Source organism: Haliaeetus albicilla, chromosome 10, assembly GCF_947461875.1.
Source record: "Haliaeetus albicilla chromosome 10, bHalAlb1.1, whole genome shotgun sequence".
Lineage (NCBI taxonomy): Eukaryota > Metazoa > Chordata > Aves > Accipitriformes > Accipitridae > Haliaeetus > Haliaeetus albicilla.
The window spans coordinates 15,326,539-15,351,269 of NC_091492.1; the positions used below are offsets into that span (position 1 = coordinate 15,326,539).

Sequence of the window (24,731 nt, forward strand, 5' to 3'; positions counted from 1 at the left end):
TGAAGATTTCAAAGGCATTACACTGATATGAATATGGGCAGAAGCAGTGGCCAGAGAGCAGAGAGATCCTGTTGACTCTCCTATAGGGAAAAAGTAGGGAGAAGTGAGCCCTTATGGTTGTATTTGACATCAAGCAGCTACTGAATTTGCCTGCTTGGTGCTCCAGTCGAGCTGCCCACTCTTGTGCTGTTTATTGCTTGGCTGTCTGGTGTCAAACAACCTAGAAAAGGATTGACAGAGGAATCCAGGATTACGTGGTAGGAGGGCATAGGAATCTATACCTGCATATTAAAACTCAAAGAATGATGATCCTGGAGAAAAGAAGCTGAATTTTGATACCATTGTTTCAAGCTTGAATTTTCATTTTGGATTTTCTGTAGAGTATATTTATTTCAAAATAATCAGTATTTCAATTTAAATATATTTTCATTTATAGTATAAATCATGACTATATGGTGCAAAACTTAAAAGATCATGTCAGTTTCAAGTAGTTAACTTAGAATATTTTTTCCGTTGGCCATAAATCTTGAGGCAAATGCTTTTATATACAGTTGTACTGTAATTTCTTTATGTAATTAGTTTAAAGGTTAGGTCAAGTTAGGTTAATTTAGACAATAATTTTATGCAATTTCCAGATACAGCATTAATATGAACTGAAATGTCTTCATTTATATGAAAGTCAGTCTAGTGTTTGTGAACGTTAACAGCAAGAATTGTGAGAGGCTAAAATTTCTATTTATCTATCATCTTGGTCTTCAGTACAAAAATCACTATGATGTGGATTCCTAAGGCCTACAATTGGGAATACTATACAGAATGAGGTGTATATATGATGCAAGAGAAATTATTAGATGTATTTGAAGTAGAGAATTCTGGATTAAGAATCCTGAGGGTTTTTTCATGATTGTTCTGATACACTGTATGCTTGGGGTATGGTTCTTCAGCAACACCTATTAATCTCGAGTCTTCAGAGGGAGAGGAAAAAGTTATGTGAGTTTTACAGATATAAAATACACATATCTGTGAATTGCATTATTTTTTGAAGAAAGATGTCTTGCAGAAGATCATTATTGCAAAATTATTAGTATGGTTTGTCAACAAGCTCAGGAAGAGCGTTGCTATCCTTTCAGTCTTTGAAGGACATGAAATGAATGGGACCACTTGTGTGCTTAATGTGAAAGAGCTGGTTTTGTACCTGGCTGAACTGGGATCTAAAACAGTGCCCATCTGTTTTAGTCAATGAAAATTCTGTAAGGTCCAGTTGTTGTGTCAGTCCAGCTTCAGAGACTGAAAGCAGGAGATTCTGCAGGGCACAGACTTATTAGGTGGGAATCAACAGATGCACTGTACCTTCCGGTATAGTATTCGCTGTCTTGTACCATACCACATTGATACCCATCTCCATCAGTCAGGTTTGTACTGCATCCATACCAAAGTATTAGTACTTAAGCTGTGCGAAGTGGTGCTATATCCAGGACTACAAACTTCAGGCTTGATTTCATAAGAAGGCAATATTAAATGGAAACTCAAAGAGGGTATTACCCCCTTTATATGATATTTTGCAAGACCAGTACTGGAATACTAGTTATAGGCTACCCACATTTTAAGGAGGATGAGATTTCATTAAAAAAAAATAGAAATATGGCTAATAGACAAGCTCAAAGTTAAGCTGTCACTTGATCATGGAATATTGGTCGTGTTGACAGAGGAACAATTTTTATCATAGTAGGCAACTCTTCAATCTGTTTGATAGAACAGAAACCAGAAATCTCTGGAAACTGAGATTACAAGCAGAGTGTAAATTTTAACAATGTAATCAACTATGGAAAAACATACCTATAGAGGTGTTAGATTCTCTGTTACAGTCAGTCTTTAAATCAAGGCTGAATGCCTTTAAGAGATTTCAGTGTAACTCGGATACTGTGGACTTGATGCAGAAGTTGCTGGTGAGAGTCAGAGGAGGTCAGACCATGTGGCAATTGTCTCTTCTGATCTTAAATCCTCCAAGTTGGAGGCACAGAATTCTCTTAATACAAGGCTGTTTCTCCATGTATCAAGAAAGGTTCAGCTAGTCCAGAAAAAAGTTCTGAAAGGCTGTTGTTCAAATGTGATCTGGTTGTATTTAAGCAAAAAACAATTTGGGCAATCACGTACTATCTAGACATAGTAATCTGGATGTGGCCCTATTGTATTGCACACTTAGTACATGCAGTAAAGTACAGCCCTGGGTATTAAGAATTGTTCAGTAGAAATTGAAAGGAATTTTAAGCAATCATTGAGATTTTTTGATACAGTTCCAGAATGAATTAAGAAACTGTTTTTAATGACCATAGGGACTTAGTCATCTCTGAGGGAGGGAAAAAACAGTAGCCTGAAAAATAAACATGATAAGATTGGTAGATTCTTTTTAATGAAAAGACTCAGAATGAGAAAATTAATCAATAAATGTGATGACCATATGTTTAACCTTTAGGTTTGGTTTGTGTTCACATTCCAAACTAATATAGTTAGAGACACTTAAACATTTGTGTGCTGAACATATGTTTACAGAGTAATTATATTTAACATCAGGAAGTTCACAAAATACTTTCCATATTCCTGTGTTGTGTACCCTTTTGTATTAGTGTTTTCTAAATGTCATGTTGAATAGTATATTAAATCCCAGCTTCTTCCTAAGGTACCTGAGGTGGCTGCTTTAGAAGATACTTTTCTCAGCTGTAATAACTTCCTGCATTTAAATATATTGTTAGTATTTCCATATATCCTGTTACCTTGCATTTTACAGTAGGCCAACAGATTACTTTATTAATAAACTGCATGATTAAGCAAGTTTTTTACTGTAGGTATACTTGTGCATTTCAAATTGTCAGTTTGTTGCCACTGAGATTTCCCCTCTGTACAGAATTACCTTTGTTCAAAACATATTGTGCAAGTCAGTGATTAACAAGAGATTGGCTAATGTAGTTCATTACATTATGCAATTTTGATATTGCACCTCTTTTCACCAGTGGGGGGGGGGGGGAAGAAAGTTTCTAAAACCCGCTTGTTCATCTGAAGTCTCCATAGGGCCTCAGTTCTCAGAGCCCTTTCACCTGGGCAGGCTTTTGCAGGACTGGGCAAAGGAATGGTACTGATCATAGTGAGCTATGGCCTTGGCTGATAACTCCAGGTCTGCTGAAAATAACTATATTGCAGTAAAAGTCCCATGGCATTTGGCGAGGTCCCAGGGTCTGTCTCTGCAGGTAGCCTGCCTGGCTTGGCCTGGGGAACAGGGAGCACCAGTGAGTGCTTTGCTCTTCACAGCTCCCCAGCCCTTGGGGAAGGCCCTGACTTCGGGCCCCTGCCCTGCAGAAGAGATGTGGTATCCTGCATTTCCTCCCTTTGGTTTAGGGCTGCCTGGAGCACTGTGAAGAGCACCTGCACTAACCTGTGCTTGAAGAAACAGGGTCCTGAAACCTTTGGCCATAAGCACAGGTGCAGGAGAGCAGATTTTTGTGAAAACAAACAAAAAATGGATTTCACTTAGTAACCATCCCCTTTAACAAATGATAAATTCGTTATCCGCTCCCTCTCCTACGTCAGACTCTATAGCACTTTTTCTTTTACAGATAAATTAAAGCCTGCATAAATTGTAAGTGTCAGCCTGACACCTGGTGGTTGAGGCAGCCACAGCGGCACTCAGGGGAACCTCCTCGGCCGAGACCCGCAGCGGGCTCTGTCTTTTAGAAAGAGGAAAAAACAAACAAACAAACAAAACCCCCCAAAACCAAAACCGAGAGAGAAAGATTAAAAGTGAGCGAGCTAGAAGTTACTTTACTGTACAAGGCCCGGGGGGCCTGTGAGGCCAGGCCGAGGAGGCCCCCCCTCCGAGGGGGCGGCGGCGTGTCACCCCCGGCGAAGGCCAGGCCGGGGTAGCGCCCTTGGCTGCCTTTCCCGTCGCTGCCCCGCGGCCTGGCAGGAGCCAGGTGCGGGGTGCAGCGCGGAGTGTCCCTTCTGGGCGCCCGTAGCGGGGCGGAGGCGAGCCGCGCGCCGAGGCCGCCCGGTGGCGTCGGTGTGTGGGCGGCGCGCCGGCGGAGCGAGCGGGCGGCCATGGCGGCGGGCAGCGCTATCCAGATCCCCAGCCGCCTCCCGCTGCTGCTCACCCATGAGGGCGTGCTGCTGCCCGGCTCGACCATGCGGACGAGCGTGGACTCGCCGCGCAACATGCAGCTGGTGCGCAGCCGGCTCCTGAAGGGCACCTCGCTGAGGAGCACCATCATCGGCGTCATCCCCAACACCAGCGACCCCACCTCTGACTGCGACGACCTGCCCTCCCTGCACAGGTGCGGCCCGGCCCGGCCCGGCTCTCTCTCCCTGGCGGCCTCGGACGCCGCGCCCTCGCGCGCTCGTTCCGAGCTGCCGCCGTACGGCAGCGCGCTGAACTTGACCCTGCCTCCCCGCCCGGGGGACGGTGCTGCCCCGAGGCGAGCTCGCCATGTTGTCATCTCCGCGGGGGCGTTGGGCTCGCGGGGGTGGGCCGGGCCGCGGGGGCGAGTCTTTTCTGCCCCGCCGCCGTCTGGGAAAGGCTGCTCGGTTCGGAGAAGGTTCTCTCGCTGCGCCGGACGAGCGGCCGTGGCGGGGGCGCGTGGTGTCGGGGACCGTCTGACTGACGTCTGGAAGAAAAGCCTGAAAAAGGAGACCGGGGTGGAAGAGGAAAATGCGATCAAAGAACGCAGGCCAGGAGCATTAAGGCTGTCGCAGTTGTTAACAACATTTTTCACCCACTAAGTAGCATGGATAGTGACCTAGTTCATGTAAAATGAAAACGAATTGTATTTCTGTGGGATAAAGCATAAGTAAAACTAACATGCTGCAACCCTTGCTCTCAAAACTTTATCACGTCAGTGGACTGAGTAAGGTTTTGCAAGAAAATAACTTCTGTTTGATATCCGCTTAAACAGGTACACGTGATCCAAAATGTTTGTTCAGAGTGAGACTGACAGTTTCACTGAAGAACTGTAAATTACAAACGCTCAATTTTCCAATGTGTCCAGATTAAGCTGAAATGTCAGGGTTCCTGTCCCCAGTGAAATCCATGAAATTATTTATGAAAAAATTACATATGTTTCTAAATCAGGTGACTTACGTTATCTTAGTTTTTCAGCTCATTCATTTTCAGGTTTTACAGTTTGGTTTTGCAATCTGCGTTACAAAGAAAATTGTATAATTTGGTTGCCTTTCATGGTAACGAACTATGACCCAGAAGGTTCTTGCAACCTATAGCTTGATTGCTTCTTGATAAGGGAGGGGCATGCAAAATGTTCTGTGGAAGGTGACAAATAATATGAAGATTTGATCTGTTTTTAGGATTGGCACTGCTGCCTTGGCAGTTCAGGTGGTTGGTAGCAACTGGCCCAAGCCACATTATACATTGCTGGTTACGGGCCTCTGCCGATTCCAGATCCTACAGCTGCTGAAAGAGAAGCCGTATCCTGTTGCTGAAGTTGAACAGTTAGATCGACTTGAGCAGTTTACTAATCAGCACAAGTCTGAGGAGCAACTTGGAGAATTGTCAGAACAATTCTACAAGTATGCAGTGCAGGTAAATTGTTTTAATTTCTATGTATCATATATCAATGTATTTATGCATATATTTGGGGGTTTTGGTTTCCTATCTGCCCTTCTCTTTCTGTAGTTCTTATATTTTTCAGTGACTGGTAGAGTTTCAGTACTTCTGCTACAAAATATTTTTGTTATAGCTTAAAGTTTCTGTGTGGAGTTCCAGGGTGTCTATACAGCTCATTGTAGGATGAGTCTAACTGCGTATGTTAGTGCTATGATAAGTTGGTATTATTTCATATGTAGCAATACTATAAATGCACTCTAGTAAAAGGAGTACTTCTGATTAATTTTTTCTAGGATTTTATATATATACACACAATGGGTTGGGGTTTTGTGAGGGTTCGTTTTTTTAAAATTTTTGAAGGGGGAAAAAAACCCCTCTAGAGCCTTGATTATAAAACAGATGTCCCCAGGTATAATGAATTTGAGTTTAAAGGATGTACAGAAAAAGAGTCATCATAGTGTTAAGATAACTGAGAAAGTTTTTAATCAGGGTGTGTGGGGGGAAGTAAGAGGTTTAGGCATTGAAAAAAGTGCTGCAAACAATGATGGTAATTTTTAACTTCTCAAACAAGCAGAAAGCCCAAAGTCTTGATTGCCCTATGCTGAGTTAGTGCCTCTTCTGTGAACTTTTTTTTTATTTATTTCAGTAGCTTTTTGGCAAAGTACCTAGACACATTTCATACTGAAAGATGCAATCCTTTTTAGGTCAGATACTCATTTAAATAAAAAAGAAACATAGCAGCAATGAATATTGTTCATTTTGTGTTCCTTACAGTTGGTTGAGATGCTGGATATGTCTGTTCCTGCAGTCGCAAAGCTGAGACGTCTTTTGGACAATCTGCCTAGAGAAGCTTTGCCAGACATACTGACTTCTATCATCCGTACATCCAATCAAGAGAAGCTTCAGGTATTACATTCTTAAACTTTTTTAAGGAGAATTAGGCGTTTGCTATTTTTTTTACAGTTAATCACTTTTAGGTAATTTTGAAATTGCTTACACTTGAGACTGCACAGCAGTAATGTTGCGCCAGAAGGTATTTGTGTTACAACTGAGTATGAATAGTTGTAAAAAGTTTTTGTAGTGTTGTTTAAAGTGTTTATATATCTCTATGTCAGAACTCACCTAGTAGGTAAATTAGTTAGCATTGGAAACTGTTCATTTTACTAAACAATAAGTACAAGGGAAGGACTTCCCCTTCTCATGGTAGAGATGATAAATCTTTCTTCAAACTGTGTTGAAATCTTGCTTAGTTGTCACAGTTGACAGATCGTTATATATCTTTTAGTACCAACAGCTTCAGAACCAGTTTTTTTTTAATCTTTTTAAAAACATCTTGAAGTGTGGGCTTTTTTAAATATTGAGATACTGGTTAAATTTGCATCATATGTCAAAATAACTTTATGTAAAAATGATGCCTATGGCTTGATGCTTACTAGTCTGATTTCTATATTTGCTTGCTGTGTTCAGAAGTTTTGTTGTTCCTTTTCTTTTGCCACTGCCAGTGCTGCATGTTCAACCTTGAATTGAAAGCATAACTTAGGTTCTTTCAAAGCAAACAAATAGAAATTAATGCAGTAATTTGAAGTGAAGGTGTGTACTGCAGCTGAATATCCTGCTGGAGGAAGGTACATTAGTCATTAAATTTACCATGTCCTTGTTTTTTGTTAGAAGTGCTAAAGAAAAGAGCAGCTAGTGGAAGCTATGGAAATACTGAAGAGTCAAATTCTACCCATTTCCACATATCAGCTTCATTAAACATAAAAATGGAATAGTGTATAAAATTTTAAAAGACAAACAAAATAAGCAAAAAATGGAAACCAAACAAAAAAAAACCTTAAAGCATAAGGTGATTTTTTTTTTTTTCTGGGTTAACCAAGGAGATCATGCTGTAACTTTTAGAGGGCTAGCCCTTTCCTGAGACTCAGTAATTGAAAAAATAGAATACTCATAGATGCTTGCCACAGAAAATGCCACTGAAATATTAAGGCGCTTTAAAAACAGACAGGATAAAAGAGGTGTTTTTTTATTTTGGAGTGCTTTCTAGTTTTGGCATCCAGAGCCTTGAGGCTAGATTTTGTGTGCTGTATTCTCATTGCTTTTCTTGCTACCTTTTTTTTCCTAAACCATCTATTCTGTAACTCTGGTCAAAAGACAGTAACAGTACCCTCTGTGTTACCCTCCCCCAAACTAATGATCCATCAGCGTGAACTTGTTGGCTGCTTATAACTCCTTGCTTTTAGATTTTAGATGCTGTTAGGCTGGAAGAACGGTTCAAGATGACTATACCATTGCTTGTTAGACAGATTGAAGGCCTGAAGCTGCTTCAGAAAACAAGAAAGCCCAAACAGGATGATGATAAAAGGGTATGGACCTTTAAATGTGGGATACTTAAACATCCTAAATAAGTATAAAGAGGCATTTTTAATAGGCTAATGAACGTGCAAAATTTTAGGCTGTGCAAAGTTTTAATCTATAGCCATAACGTTTCATGGTCAGTCTGGAGTTGCAGAGAACACCCAGCTGGCAACTTTGGCTGTTCAGATACCTAAAAGAGAAAATATTATTTTTAAACTGCATAGACTTTATATTTATTTATTTAATTTTTAATCTGAGCACTTTCTGACATTGAATAAATGCTCAGGTTCCCTTAAAGAGTCATTTGATGCCCAGTTTACATGCATGGTATGCACACACTGAGTTTTGGCCTGTGCAGTGAAAGGTGTACCTTTTACTAATGGCATTGCAGATGAATGATAGCTTTTGAAATACAGATAAAGAATGTGTGTTGTAAAATGTAGCTTGCTAAACTAGGGCAGCTAAGACTTTTGCTGCATCTAACTTTACTTACACAGTTCAGTAAACAGGAAGTAACCGAGAAATTAAAAAAGGTAAGAGAGAAGACTTATGCATTTTGTAAAGATTAGGCTTATTCTGCTTAATATGATGGGCTGCAATGCCCAAAAAATCACAAATAACTCTTTTCAGTTTTGTTCTTGTCTTCTGTTATCTGCTAGTTTAGGGTAGATGATAAATGCACTTAGGAAATATATACAGTAAAATAAGAACTGTAACTTTTTGAAGTAGTACCAATAACACTTTGCGAAGTTATTTATTGGATTAATATCTTCTGAATTTTTCTATGAAAGAGGCGCTCTCAGCACCTTGCCTGTTTTTGTCATGGTTTCCATTCAAAGCCAAAGTACACACCTTATTTAAAAAACAAAACCTGATACTATTCTCTGGGTCTGTTTTCCATTTTATAGGTCGTAACTATTCGTCCTAATAGAAGAATCAATCACATTCCAAGCACTACAGAAGATGAGGAGGAAGAAGCAGATAATGATGATGTTGTCATGCTGGAAAAAAAGATTAGAACATCCAGTATGTCAGAACAAGCTCTTAAAGTTTGTCTTAAGGAAATAAAAAGGTAGGAGACTTTCAAATGGTGATTTCTTCTTAGTTTATTTTTTAAAACAAATCTTGCATTAACCTTTTCTTATTTGATGATATGTTTGTGTTGATTGTGTTTTGGAAATGATTTTTAAAAATTTAGTAGAGTGCTGTTTTTTGCTTATACATTTCATCATTTCATCCTTTTGGAACATCAGAGGTGATGACAAAGAAATAGGAAGTCTTCTAGATACGGTTTATATATTAATATAGCATTAAGCTGTAAGCTCTAAGCCTCCATGTTATGAAGTTAAGATAAAAAAAAAAAAGCTAAATAACAACTGCAGTTGTTAATAATTAATGAATAAACTGACCCATTTATTGAGTCTTTTTTTCCCTCTGTTTTTCTATGGTGAGAGGGTAACTGAGCTATCCATGGTTAACAACCTCTTTTTCAGTGAGGATGCATATATCATGGTGCATGGGTGCATGCATTTTGTATGCATAGGGAACTGACTCTTTTCCATTTGTTTGTATCCTATAAATTAGCTATTATTATGCAAAGGCAATCTCCTAATTGATGGAGTAATCAATTAGGAGTAAAAGAGCTTGCTCTTTTATTATTATGGTTGTCAGAAAGTAAGAGAGTATGCTGATGACCTCAAGTTAGCTAAATATCTTCATAGAATCATAGAATCATTTAGGTTGGGAAAGACCTTCATGATCATCGAGTCCAACCATCATCCATGCCCACTAAACCATGTTCTGAAGTGCCTTGTCTACATGCTTTTTGAATACCTCCAGGGATGGTGACTCAACCACTTCCCTGGGCAGCCTGTTCCAACGGTTGACAACTCTCTCAGTAAAGAAATTTTTCCTAATATCCAACCTAAACCTCCCTTGCTGCAACTTGAGGCCATTTCCTTTTGTCCTGTCTCTAGCCACCTGACAGAAGAGACCAGCACCCACGTCACTACAGCGTCCTTTCAGGTAGTTGTAGAGAGCGATAAGGTCTCCCCTCAGCCTCCTCTTCCCCAGACTAAACAGCCCCAGTTCCCTCAGCCGCTCCTCAGAAGACTTATGCTCCAGCTTTGTTGCCCTTCTCTGGACATGCTCCAACACCTTGATGTCTTTCCTGTAGTGAGGGGCCCAAAACTGAACACAGGACTCGAGGTGTGGCCTCACCAGTGCCAAATACAGGGGAACAATCACCTCCCTGCTCCTGCTGGCCACACTATTTCTGATGCAGGCCAGGATGCCGTTGGCCTTCTTGGCCACCTGGGCACACTGCTGGCTCGTATTCAGCCGGCTGTCAACCAGCAGCGCCAGGTCTTTCTCTGCCGGGCAGCTTTCCAGACACTCTTCCCCAAGCCTGTAGCGCTGCATGTGGTTGCTGTGACTGAAGTGCAGGACCCGGCACTTGGCCTTGTTGAACTTCATGCAGTTGGCCTTGGCCGATCAATCCAGCCTGTCCAGATCTCTCTGTAGAGCCTTCCTAATCTCGAGCAGATAGGTGCAGGTGAGTCCTACTTTGCAGTTAATTCCTGGTTAGCCTTATGAATTCTGTGCATATATTTCCAGATTAAAGAAGATGCCTCAGTCTATGCCGGAATATGCTTTGACAAGAAATTACTTGGAACTGATGGTAGAGTTGCCATGGAACAAGAGTACAAAAGGTAAACCCTTCTGGTTTTTTTTGTCACTTGTGCAGACATTTTAGGATGAGTAACCATCATATAAACACTATGTACTTAGTTTTGTCTTGCAAATGTTTGTGTCATTGTCTGGTTGTAAAAATGTCATTAATATGTTACTGAAGTCTTACGGTCTACCTGGCTTAAAGTAAGACCTGTATACTGAGTAGCCTGTGTAGCTCAGTTGTACATCTAAGAATGTGAATTTTAAAAGTATTAGGAATATCTACACCGAAGAATGAAGGTGATATTACTTACAATCTGTGCTAGCATGTATCTGAAATAATACAGAAAAATGCATCTAATTACTTTTTATATGTCAGACAAAAAAGCTTTTGTACATTTATGTAGCATTAATCTTGCTGAAGAAGGTTCTGGTATGTCTTAAGTTAATCAAGTTTGGTAAGGAACAGAAGGATGAAAAAAACTTCAGGTACAATAGAAAAACTGAGTATCATGTCAGCTTTGTACCACGGTTTTCAAAAGTTGTGAGTAGAGAGTGATACTATTAATATGGGAACAGTATGCAAAAATGGAGAGTGTAGAAAACCAAACGTGGCTTTTTCTGCTGACCAACACAAGTGGATTAATTGGGCAAAATGACTTTCCAGAAGGTGCACTGCTGGAGAAAAGTATTTTAATTCCTTCTATCAGCTACTGAAGAATGAGGCTTTTGAATGGCATTTAAAACAATCTGATTTTAAAAATAAATTTAACATACCACACAAACAGAAACATGTCTATCTTTTGCCTTCTCAGTATGCATGGTGATGAATTTTTGGCTGTTTTGAACTAGAGCCTTGGCTGTTTACAAATCTTGTAAATATTTTCTTTAATCATTAAATTGTAAAAAGATCTGCTTACAGATCTTTGCAGATCTCTATGGTTTGTTCAAAGAATCCCAACATGAGTTAAGTATTTGTTGACACTCATGTCCTAGCAGAATGTTTTTTTTGGTGAAAGTTGCTCTTTAATCTTGTAAAATTATGCCATGTCACATGTAGTTTGAAGTTTTTACTTTAAGCAAACTTGTAAAGTTTGTATTCATATTCATGTGAGTGATGCTTTGGACTCTATAGCTTCAGTGAATAAAAATATACATGAATATAAAAATAGAAAATCCAATAGAAAATTATGATCATTAGTGAATTTTTTGTTCAGTAGTTTATTACAGAAATTTACTTGATTGATGATGAGAATTTAATTACAATTGTCTGTACTTGAAATATGCACACTCACTGGTATGAGGGGTCCGCATCTGGAATGCATAGAATTTGAAGGGTAGGTGGGTGCAGAATTGATAGACTTCACTGCTTCCTGCCTACTCTCTTTATGTTGTAGAGCAAAGGAGAAGACAGCTGCTTTGTGCCAGAAATTCCTGCTCTGTGCAAAGCATTAGTTAATGTCCGTTGGTGAGGCCTGACCATTTATCTCAAAATATGGTAATTGTAAAAAAAAAAAAAAAAAAAAAGATTTTTCCACACCTAGTGTCACATGGGTATTTTTTACAGTGCCAAATCACTTTGTGTTGCATAGCAAGTAAAGCCTGCTCTTCAAGCCAATAAGATCTTGCTCTGTTTGCGAGGTAGTTATAGACCCTTGTCATAAGTACATGTTGAAGATATAGGGATGAATTTGTCTTTTGAGAAGACCTTACAGGATCAGACTTATTTCTGTGAGAAAGCAAATACTGAAAAATTTGCTTATCATTGAATTGCTGTTCTAGATTAGACACTAAGTTCATCTGAAATAGATTTCAATGTGACACAGTGAAAAGGTGCGTTTTTTAAAATTTCATTATCAGTACCATGATCCGTGTAACTTATGTCTAATTTCCTTATTAAAGGAGAATTATACCTTTGTTTTAGGAAAACATTGTGTGAAATACGTGTGTGTGTCAGGGGGATTGCATTGATGAACATGTTTGAGAAAGAGTTTTTCTCTTGTATTGTAGAATAAATTCTTTCATTTTTTTAAAGGTAAATGTGCTAATATCTTTTCTGTTGTCAATGATTGATAGATCGCCTTGAAATTCGTGCAGCTCGAATTCTTTTGGATAATGATCATTATGCTATGGAGAAGTTGAAGAAGAGAGTTTTGGAGTACTTAGCTGTCCGACAGCTTAAAAACAACCTCAAGGGACCCATTCTATGTTTTGTTGGGCCCCCAGGAGTTGGTAAAACTAGTGTTGGAAGATCAATTGCAAAGACTTTGGGTCGAGAATTCCACAGAATTGCTTTAGGAGGAGTCTGTGATCAGTCTGATATTCGAGGCCACAGGTAACTACTTCCTTTCCTAACTGTAATTTTTTCTTTTGTTTGTTACAAAATGTATTGATTATTTTCATTGTTTAGCTAATACAGAGAAATTTTGCTTATTTCAAACAATAGTAGTTATTAATTGATTTTTCTTGGTATTCAGTGGTATTCAGGAGAGAATTTTAGTAATGGGAATGGATGTTTAGTGTTGAGATACAGCCTTTATTCTTTCTCCTGCTGCTACCCTTTATTGTCATACAGGACAGTGGAATTTAATCTTTAGTCATCTGGGCACTTTGAAGTAAAATTCAGTAGAAAGTCTAATGCAAACTCTTAAATGTTGGATCTGATTTTTCTGCTTTTTAGGAGGGAGGTAAAGATTTAGTTACACAAAATAGTCTGTGAATAGCAATGCATTACTTTATAACCATGTTTGTTGCTAAAACAGGAGGAGAAACTGAGAGTAATACTTAAAAGTTGCTAGAGGATAGCAGCTGGGTTACTTGGTATCTCAAACTTGTTAGTGTACTATTTTCCCATTTCAAAAGGAAGTTTATACAAGGATACCTAAGCTGGAAGATTTCAAATGAGATTTTTTGGGTGACTTTCCTTAGGACTTTTTTTGATCTTGCATTACTTTATGTATCTACTTCTTAGTCTTTTAAACCATTTGTTCATATTAGTCCATTCCCCATTCCTTGCAACTGGAAGCATAATGAATGGGTAATGTATATAAGTAACTGCCAAACATCTGTGCAGCACTTTTGGTCCCATTAAACGTATTTTATGCTTATTGCATACAGTATAGGAAATTTGGAATAATGAATTTGTTAGTGTTCTAAAGATCTGTAAAACCATGTGGGTTTGTGTTTTTTTTTTAAAGTCATACTATTGAATACAATTTCTCCTTACAACAGTAGGTAAATTATTGTGAATTAAAGCTGTCAGTTATTTCTTTGATGCCATGTAGCAGTTAATTTTGCCCAATGGCTATGCTGCTACTTTCAATCATCAGATACACCATCATTCTTTCTTCAATTCCAGGTTATTTTGTAATTTCTTCTTGTTTTCAAGGCATGAAAAGGACCTTGGTATTCTTACCACTTCCCTATGTAATTGTAATGAAAACTTAAAAGAAATGCCCTAATTAAAGTTCATTTTGTAGTATGAGACTTCAAACTGCTGACTGTGTAAGCTAGTTGCATGTGTGAATACATTAGAATGTGGAAGCTCACAGCCCCAGCTGGAGGGAATGTGGAGACTCACTGGGAAATCTTGTGCTTAACATATTCATAAACTTATAGGAATCTGGAATATAATGTATTTCTAGGAATCTATAATATAATATACTACTGATCACTTCTTAGACCAGAACATGAGACATGAAAAAGTGACAAAATGGTGATTTTGTACTTGATGACAACTTGAAAATTCAGAGTTGTTTCATAAACCTTTAGTTCAGCACTCTTGCTAAAATGAGCAACATGTGTTTATTCCTGTGCACATTCTTCTGTGGCAAATTTGCAGGAGTTTTGTTTTCCAGAGTGTTTGACACTTACGTAGAGTTTGTAGCTTGAAAGAACATTTGTAAGTTTTTTTCTTAGTGTAGTCAACATACCCAGCAGCCACTGGGGGTTTGTAGATAGATTTGTTTTACCGCATTGGTTTTTACTGCATAGCAGCACTCTGTGCATGTGATTGTTTTGCAAACCTTTGTAATAGCTGGCCTTTTTACCCATTTACTTACACACTAGTGGAAAAAGAAGTGAAACTTTGTGCTCCTCCTTCACTATGTATTATTCCTGTAATCACTGTTTAATAAGTGAGAATTCTGATGTTTCAGACTACTTATGGCATGGATCCTAAAAACAGTTTAAAATGTGATTCAACATGTTGCTATTCGAACTGAAACCACTAGAGGCTGTTGAATACTAAGCGTCATAGACATAAGTAACTCTTCCAGGGCAGAGCAGGGAAGCCTTTCTAACAGGGAAACCACGTCTGTGAAATTGACATTATGAATAAAAGTAAAACTGTCATAAACTCTTACTCAAGTGCCAGTAATTCCTTACTGTTTTCCCTTTTTTTGTTTGGTTTGTTTGGCTTTCTATCTTGTACTTAGACCTAATAAAGAATAAAGACAGCTAGAGTCATGCGATAGTGAGGCCTTTTAAAACTTTTAAATTCAGGGGTTTGTGGCTGTCACTGTAGTATTTTTGAGGGCATTATTAAATTATTAATGCATGTTAGAAGATAACCATTATAAATTTCATATTAAAAAAATTAACTTGAAATTAGCTGATGGGAAGTATTTGATAAGACAGTTTATTTTGCATCAGCAAAGGAAAATACTATCTAGAATTAGCAAGAGTATCATTTGGTTACTCTTCAACAAACAAATGTATAGTTTAAAAACAAACTTTAGAGCAGTTAGTATGAGGAGTCCCTTGTAACAGACTGCTTTTGCAAGTTTTTGATAGGTAAAATCAAGACCAACTGTTGCATATTGTTTTTTTAATTCTGCTTCACTTTTTTTTTTTTCTGCTTTTCTGCTTCTCAGAATAAGATTTAATCAAATTAAAAACTACAGCTCTTCTGTGGACCTCTCTCTGTAATGTCCTTTTGAATTAATAAATCCTTCAAGTTATTCCCAGTCAAGTGAATCTATGTTGTGCATCTGGTGGCAGTGATAGAGAGGAATTACAGAGGTGGTCTAAAAGTGGAGGAGACATAGGCTGCTGTTCTCTTGAGTTTTACTGTTAAGTAGGCTGATTTTCTAATATGACATGTTAGGAGCCATTCTTTCTTTCCTGAAAGCTCCTTATTAGGCTTTAAGGCTTAAGTTAATGATTCCATTAACATTGCAGAAGAATGATACTATATGTACCTACTAATGTACTAAACATTTTAAAGAATGTACTAAATATACTAGAATGTTACAAAAGAGACTGTGGTTCAGTTTCACTTTCAAGCACTCACTTTGGCCTCTTATTACTGTTGTAAGTGAAAAATGCGGACTGATAGATTCAGCAAGCAAAATAAAATTTATTAGGTGGCAGCAGGGTGGGGAGTGGTGTTTTAGTAAGTGTGCTGTTCTGTGTGATGTGTAACTAGGGTAACTGGAAACACCCAGTTTTTGCCATTTTAGTGTGGATCATGTGCCTGCAGCTGCTGTTTGTGAGTCCTTTTTTGATTGGGTGAAGAGTAGCAACTACTGTTCTGCATTCCCAAAATGAAATCATCATCTTGGTACAAAAACAGAACTACTTTATCAGACATCCTCCAGCTGTTGTTTGCATTTACCACTCATCTATACTATATGTTAAAGTTTGCTGGTTTACATTTGTTGTTAACTTTTATTAAAAAAAAAAATTTAAATAACCAAACCACCCTAAAGGATGACTTAGAACTTTTCTCCAAGGAGCTTGCTGCATTTAAGAGCTCCTCATTACTGATACTTTGTTTTATACAGGAACTATATGATCTTCTCTGTTGCATGTGTGTGTGGTCTTCTATTTTTAAAAAGGAAAGATATAATTGTGCCATTTATTTATAGTGGTGCTGGTGAGATCACTGTGAAGCTCTTTTTTCTCCCTCTCACCTCCATGTGAAGCACTCTTTCTTATATTACCATTGTTTTTCAGTTTCTAGAAGTTTGGATAGTTTACTTCTGGCTTAGGCCTGTGCTGAAGACTTGTTCAGGTGCATCTGTGTGCGAAAAGCTGTGATTCCTCACCAGTACAGAAGTTCACAGCACAGGCCTTGTTGCACTAGAAAAAACCAAACCTCTAACAGTTTCACCTTTGAGAGGAATAGCTTTGTTATACAACTACAAAGCATAGATACATTTGTAAAGCACTTGAGTAGACACAATGTCTGTCCTTGCAAAAAAATAAGCTGTGACCTTGTGCAACTAAGTTCAGAAATAGTTTATTTGGTGGCATTAACTTTGTTATCTTTTCCTACCTCTGCAGTTTGAAAATCACTGTAGTTAAAAAGAATTCAAAAATGTTTGTCTTTAGAACAGTATGAAGAAAGTGAGTCATGTTTTTATCAATAATAGTAGTACTGCTTTAAGGATTTAGATTCATATACATTCTCAGTTTACATTAGGAGAGCTGGCAAGGTTAGATTTCCCAGCTATCATTCTTGCATTTTCTAGGATACGTAGCTCCTAATGACGTGCTGTACAACTCTAGTGTTTTTTTTTTTTTTAAATTGATTTAAAAATAAATAAAAAGATTACTGAATTACAGACCTTCTGTGGCATGAGCTCTTAAGGTTTTTTTTTTAATTGTTACTATGCAAGTGAGATAACCAGGAAACTTGATCTGTACTTCCTGTTCTGAATGGAAAACAGCTGACTCTCTGGGTTTAATGCATAGAGAGAAACAGTGCATCAAAAAATGAGCAAAGCTTCATTATATCATCAAAAATGCTAATGTAGAATATTGTTCTTTCTCCTTTCAACCCTAGCTAAAATAATGAAAATAAAGAATAACATCACATTCAGTGGCTACTGTTCACAAACAGCAGTATTCAGTTTCACAAGTTACAAGGCAAAGGTTAATGTCCAGACAGATAATGGCCATATCTGCTTGTAATTTTAATATATTCTAGTGGTTTTATAAGTAAATATCTGCAGGGTCTGTCTTACCAAGGACTCGTGTTGAGATGCGTTCCCTAATAATCATTTAGAAATGAAAACAAGCTACCTATGTATTTTCAAGGTAGAATGTTACGTTATTGTTCTTTGTCATCCTACATATGACGTTTGCATTAGCATTCTTTACTTGCCATGGAGATCTTGAGTCTTTGATTAATGAAATAGGTACTGGTCCATCTCTAATAAATGAAGATGCATCACAGATTTAGTGTTACACATAGGAAGAATGAATAGATACCTAGGTATTTGTTATCCTAAAATGTATAGTCCAAGTTTCTATTCCGTGATACCTGATCACATTATGTAAATAAATTTAAGCATGCTTTTATTTGAAATTTTGTACATCAGTTAAACATTTATATTTATATTGCAGTTAGTTGTTTAGATTTACCATGTCTAGGGATGATTGAAAATACAAATAAGAAGATGACAGTATGAGAGAGGAAGAGTGAGAATAGTCGATTGTCAGGTAGTAAAATGAAGAGCAGAATGTTTCTAGCCACCATGCACTTTTCTCATCTGTTAACCCTAATTCTGTGGAGACTGAGTATTTTGTGGAACTGCTCCATATTTTCAACAATAGTTCCTTTAATTTTGACCTTTGAGTTTCTTGAAGAACTCTTGGATTGTACAGGGAACCATTTCATCCTTTTCGTAATATTGGATCCATTTCAGTTGGACTGTGGTTTCTCTTCAAGTTTTTTTATACAGTAGTTCATGACCCAAGGCTTACTTTGGACAGGGTGCATTATAACAAAAATTAAATTAATGATTTTCTGTCACTGTTAGAATGTTTTTCGTATTGCTTGCTTTAGAAGCCACTTAATTTTTATACTCTTAAAATTGTATTTCTCCAAGTTATTGATCTCACTTGACTTGTCATAAGTTGTCTTGAGTATATTTGCTTTTTTCTGCTTTTTCTTCACCACAGGTCTTGATACATTGTACTTCAGCCTACCTAGTGTATGGTTTATTTTAAAATGTTAAGAAACTTGATTGTGTACAACAGTTAAGTCTTACTGAAAGATGCTGTATCTGTGAGAATCTTCCACCAGTGTAAATGTGTCACTAAATACCCAAATCTACTTGAATCTAAAATGACTGTGACTTGAAGTCTATTTTCAGGGTTGTTTGAGGGGGAAGAAAACTTATTTAAATCTATTAATAACAACAGCTTTTTTTTATCTCAAGAAAGAAAAATCTCTTCCTGTTTTGTTGTTTTGGGGTTTTTTAAGTGCTTCTATTTGGAAAAAACCTCCAAAATAGTTTTTGAAAGTGGTATGTGTGTGTGCGTGGGTATAAACAAACAGATTTATTATTCAGAAAATGTTTTGGTACCTAACACTATCCTTTGACCTGTATTGTTGCAGGGAGATGTTGTAGGGAGAGAAAAAGTGATTATTCACAGTGCTTTCCCTTGACTAGAGAAACCCAGTTTACCTTCATTTAGTTTATAAACCAAAGCTGTTTCTTAAATGCATCAATTATAAACCAAAGCTGTTTCTTAAAACTAGATGGAACATAGATATTTCAAAATTTTATAGAATTTAAAAGGATCAGATAAAACTTTGTGTATATAAAACCACAAGCATGCATTAAAAAAGTATAACATCTTTAAGCATGCACTTGAGAATAATGTACCAAGCAAGATAGAAGAATGGTTAATGTTTACCTAATTATGTTATCCTATTACTGACATAAATAGAATATTGAAAACAGTCAGGCTGCATTGTCTCTGAAGCATATAAAATTATTTACCAGTGCAGTAAGCATCTTTTGTTAAAAAAAAACAAAACAAAACAACAACAAAACCACCACTAACAAACAATGAAACAAACGAAACCTAAAACCACAAACAAAAAAAGTAACAGCAAAAACCCCCAAAGAAACCCCCAAATTGCTACAATGATTAATTTGGTTGCACTGGTAAATGATTCATTTCTGTGAACTTCAGTTCTGCTTCAGTCTTGTAATTTTCTGATTGCATTTTATAGAATCCTTTCATTCTTTTGGCAAGGTTGACTGTGTGCAGATGAAGAATGAAGCTGCATGCCAGTGTAATAGCTCCCCCATGCAGATTCTTGATCTGTAGTAAATGTTATACAGCACAATCTTCAGTGGAAAGGAATCCACTCACTCACTGCAGAGTAAGACTCTACACAAAAGCAGTGAGGTGATAAACTATTGCATGCTGACTGCTCCGGTCTTCAGCAGCTGTCTCATGAAGGTGGTCACAGACAAACTGAAATTCTGTTGCATTTCTGGCTATTCAGAAGATCTTAAAAACTTTTATTTTTGCTCAGATCTAGAATTAAATACAGTAACTACAATTTGTTCCCTTGGTTAAATATTACATGGAACCAACACCATTGCTGTGTGGTTTGAGTTGGGTTTTTTTAATATTTAAAGTACTCTCTAGTATCTTTTGAAATTACTCCCATGGTATTTTTGGTTTCGTCTTTCTAAATGTCATCCTGTTTATTTTGGACTGTATTGAAACAGATCATATGGCAAAGCAGGCCTGTGCTGCATATCTGCTTCGTGAGGGTCATGAGATAGGTACTGTAATTCAGCACTTTACGTATCTCTTTCTTCTTGAGTGACCAGCATTTCATACTCTTAATTTTAGTATTTTGTTTAGCTATGGCACAAGCAGAAAAGGCTGTGATAAATGCAGCAAACAAGGGATATATATGCATGTAAAATGTAGTTGGTCTGTGCATTGTGAAAAAAAGGTTTTACCACGTTTGCTGAATAAATTCAGGCTCATAACTTTTTTGCTCCATTGCACTGTTCTAGTTTTTTATTTTATGTTGAAATGACATAGTAAATAAAATTATTTTTTGTATTAATTAAAGCATGCTGTATATACAGGGGACAGTTCAGCGTATTTGGAATTTTGCACTAATTTGTAACATGCTGTGTGAACTGTGTTGTGATGACAAAACCCCAGTATCATTATTATTAAAATGTTAGTATTAATGAGGTTCCCAAATCTGCTTCTGCTTGTTCATACAGTACAAGGATGCTTGTACTGAATCATGTAAAATGCCTGCAAGCCATAAAGTTTGGATATACTTTAATGCATATGTTTATCTTTCCAGACCAACTAGTGCACCATGGAAGTGGAATTTTCATCTGCTGTTATAATTGCTTATATTAGTTCAGATGTATATTCCATACTTTTATCAACTAGTTCCAAAAAGTTTTCCAAAAAAGCAAGAATTGTTATAATGCTGCTTATTCTTTTATTTTCCTTTGAGTTTTGTTTTTGATGTTTCTACTCCTGTTACATGCTTCTGGCCCCTCTTTCCCCATATACATTTACTTCTCACAGGCGCACCTATGTTGGCAGTATGCCTGGCAGAATAATCAATGGACTGAAGACTGTTGGAGTTAACAATCCAGTATTCCTGTTAGATGAAGTTGATAAACTGGGGAAGAGCTTGCAGGGGGATCCTGCAGCAGCCTTGCTTGAGGTAAGGGAAGTTAAATTACAAGCATTGTTTCATTTGTAATTAAAAAGAATTAAAATACTGGACTCGGAAAGGAGGATTCACTGGACAAAAGATAGCATGACAGTGTCAGCTTTTTTATTCAAATACCAGCTACTATGTTTTGACATTGTTGGATTTCTGTCAATTGTGCACAATGCAAATGCTGTTATATAGTATGCTAAGCAAGATATCTTTAATCTCAGTGATCTATACTTAAACACAAGGATGTGTTTTGTGCTAAGTGTTTTGTATATTTGAAGACTGTTCAAGCCTTGAATGTTACATATTTGAGGGACTTCAAGACATTGATTTTTAATGACCAAATGCTGTTAGCTATAAGAAAGAACTGTAGAGTAGCCAGACAGTAGCTGGACTTTTTCAAGTTTTCCCTTTCTTTCTTGGAACAATTTTATTATATTTTTGAAGCTTTTGAAGGTACAAGCTTATATTGGAGCTAAGCATTTTACCTAGCATGTAAGATGAACTAGTTGCATTGTTGTTTCAGCAGCAATTCTTTAATTAGTGTTGTAATTAACTTTCTGAACTTAAGTTTTTCATTTAAGTCACAGATCCCCACTCCTTGACTGATTATGATGTGGTGCGTGTTTGCTTTCCATGACAGTCAGCTATTAAGTGTGTTTTTTCTGAAATTCTGGGACTCTGACCAAGATATAAATTAATCTAATTTTGAAGTATGTGGTGTAGTTATTTTATGACAAAGAGTTTAGAGGTGTTAAATTTGGCTTGCTTAAAGACACAAGTAAAATCTAGGAGATACAAGTAAGGACTTTGAGCGAGATACTGTTGGAATATTTTGTAAATCCATCAACTGTTGAGATGTTACTGAATGTGCCTTGCAGGTTTCATGTGTCAGAGGAGTCTGTAGCAGAGAGCAGTAACGAGTTGCCAGAACCTTCTTTCTGTCTTCTTTTTTCCTGGAGTATGATACATGATGATATCTGAGTACAATTCCTTCTTCCACTGACTTGCTTATTCAGTGGTTTTATTCTAGCAGTTTGCTGGAGAGAGGAAGGAACATCTCCTCAGCTATGGGGAAGAGACAAAGAGCTTTGCTGTTCCCCAGCGTCTTAGTGCAGCAGGCTATGTACATCTTCCTGTGCTAGCACTGATGATGAGGAAAGGAGGGAATGAGGAAGGTAGTGGCACAGCAAGGCTGGGCTAGGTGAAACACTTGAGGCTGTCCAGAGCAGGTGTAGCGCTAGTGCACTTAATGGTTTTGGTATTGTGCACACTTAGAATGTCCTTATACTGCTGTATTTTTACACTATCTACTTCTCTTTTACGTTCTCTCTGGCTGTAGGGGCTACCATCCTATCACTGTTTCAGCTGAAATGCTTCTGTGATTGTTCTTTACCTGTTTCAGTCAAAAGGAGTTGGGTTAGTAAAAGATATTTATCCAAATTTTTTGAGCTAGCCTGGCTCACTTTCACTGAAATGATTTAGGGCATAATCCTAGAAGCACTTCAGTTGTCAGACTTAAGGCGTGGTAACTTCTGTAGCTTGGCGGTTGTAGGTGGGGATGAAAGTAGTTCTGGTAATATTTGCCTACAGTCATTCTAATGACTTTTTGACTGACAATGCTTAATACAGTGATTTGAATATGCAAAATGCTACTTTAATTAGGGTGTCATAAGCTCATCTGTATGCTGTATGATTTTCTGCAAATGAAATGTCAATTGACATCCTACAAATGTCATTATTTTCTTCCTGCTAGATAGTTTAAAATTACTGTTTTGACAAGGCCAACTAGTTCTTTGAAAATCATCATATGAACAGGCTATGGTTTGAGAGCTCTGTTTTGATCTTTGCATGTTAACATGAACCAGTAATAATTTAAATGTGCTAGAAAATACTATGGCTTCACTTTTGTAGCTTTTAAAAATGACAGTTATGGTCCTTTACCTGTGTATTTCTCAAGTATGTAGTACACATTTCTAGGGTGCATGAAAAGCCTCTAAGTGCAAGGAAAACAAGCAAGGGAGTGTAACAAATACTCAAATGCATTTTCTTTGTACTTTTCACTTGCGGGATTTTATTTACTCTTTGCTGTTAATGGTAATGAGCTCTTGTCTCTGAGTTTGCTGATATGTCTTCTGTCATTTCTCCTTTAGATATTGAACTAAGCTGGCCTCAATCTAGTCAATGCATGGATAAAAAATACCTGAAAATCAAATTTTTTTAGCTAGCTGACTGTTGCTTGCTAGGCAGTCAAAATCAGTAATGAAGCAATGATTTGGCATTTCTTGGAAAGTGAATAACTCTTTTTGGAAGTGTTCCAATCATGAATCCAGATCTGTACATTAATATTGTTAATTTTATTCAACCTTTGCTGTTTCTTTTAATTTATTTTTTATTCCCTGTCTTGCAGTAGAGAATTAGCATTTCTGTTCTTCTATCATGTCAAGTGTGTGAGGGCAAATGAAATGAATTTATTTTTTAATTATTTATGTTTAAATTTTTGATACTTTGTTGCTGCTTTGGGGTGTTTCTGTTTTCCATATTTTAAAACCTCATTCTCAGTGATATTCAACTCAGCTCCTGCCATGGATTTTTCCAGCTGAGGCTTGTCAGGTTAGCTTCCAACTGTCTGCTTGGGCTGCAGTCTATATGTAAGTTGTAGCTAATTGACCATTAGTTGCATCTGGAGAAATAATTGCTCTTTTAACGATGTCTGGGCTGCTCTCATGTGAGATCTGTATATCCCTCTACTGCTGTCTAAACATCCTGAAGCAGGTGCTTTACCTCTTCTAATGGAGAACTCATGCCTGGATATAACAGCTTAATTTTCATCTGCTTTTTGTGGTTTATGGTCCATCTGGAATGGGCAAAGGTGGCTGTTATGTAGGAGAACAAACAATAGTAAGTGGTCACCTAACTGGTACATTTGTTTTTCAGACTGCTGCTTCTTGTTTGGTGAGTGCCATCATTAAGTATAAAAGGCACATCCTTTTTTCCTTAATGTGTAGGTGTGTTAAATTCTCACTGACTGTCTATAATGGGATATATTCAAGGAGAAAATTGCCATACCCTGTAAGGTTGGAAGCAAAGCTTGTTGTTTTATAATTGCCAAATATGTGTTTAGTTCTAGTGCTTCTGCAGAGTTGTTCCTTAAGCAAAACAGAATGTCTTCCTGTTTCCAGTTACTGTTCATCAACAAGGGAATGTTTTAGTCTAAATTTAGATGACCTCTGTTTAAAACAAGAAAACAGAAATGGATCCAAGTGCCTGATAGTGAGTATTTGTATGCAGGGAAATTAGACCAGGAGCATAGCCAGCCAATTAAATGTTCATGGAACTTATTCTGGATTTTGTGGTAATAAAAAGCTGGTACAGAGAAGCCTTTGTATACATGTGAACTGTCAGCCATAAATTAACCAAGATGTTTTGTTCACTGAATGTTCTTTTTGTACTTAATATTTTTGTATTAGTTGAATATCTTTGAAAACTTTTGAACTTGAACTTTAGCACAGATACCTAGCTGAAGAACAGTTCTATTTGCTTTGGAAAAATCTGTTTTAAATGCATAGGTGTGGTATTGTTTTATGTCTTATTCTAAGAAATAGTTACCATGACGAAGAATTATTACTCCAGAGAAACTCT

The 24,731-nt window shown here is 37.4% G+C and overlaps 1 protein-coding gene across 5 annotated transcripts in view; it reads left to right on the plus strand.

Annotated features, from left to right (window-relative positions):
* Positions 1-24,731, plus strand: part of LONP2 (lon peptidase 2, peroxisomal) — a 58,739-nt gene that overhangs the window by 6,669 nt on the left and 27,339 nt on the right. The window contains exons 1-8 of one of the 5 annotated variants that reach the window (XM_069793604.1): positions 4,017-4,322; positions 5,347-5,581; positions 6,380-6,511; positions 7,846-7,968; positions 8,869-9,032; positions 10,577-10,671; positions 12,710-12,968; positions 20,951-21,092. In XM_069793604.1, coding sequence (XP_069649705.1) covers positions 4,090-4,322; positions 5,347-5,581; positions 6,380-6,511; positions 7,846-7,968; positions 8,869-9,032; positions 10,577-10,671; positions 12,710-12,968; positions 20,951-21,092 — 1,383 coding nt within the window. In that variant the 5' untranslated portion in view covers positions 4,017-4,089. Of the gene's footprint in view, positions 1-4,016; positions 4,323-5,346; positions 5,582-6,379; positions 6,512-7,845; positions 7,969-8,868; positions 9,033-10,576; positions 10,672-12,709; positions 12,969-20,950; positions 21,093-24,731 lie in introns of those variants that run through there. The other 4 variants (XR_011326520.1, XM_069793605.1, XM_069793606.1 and 1 more) reach the window with 4 other exon arrangements.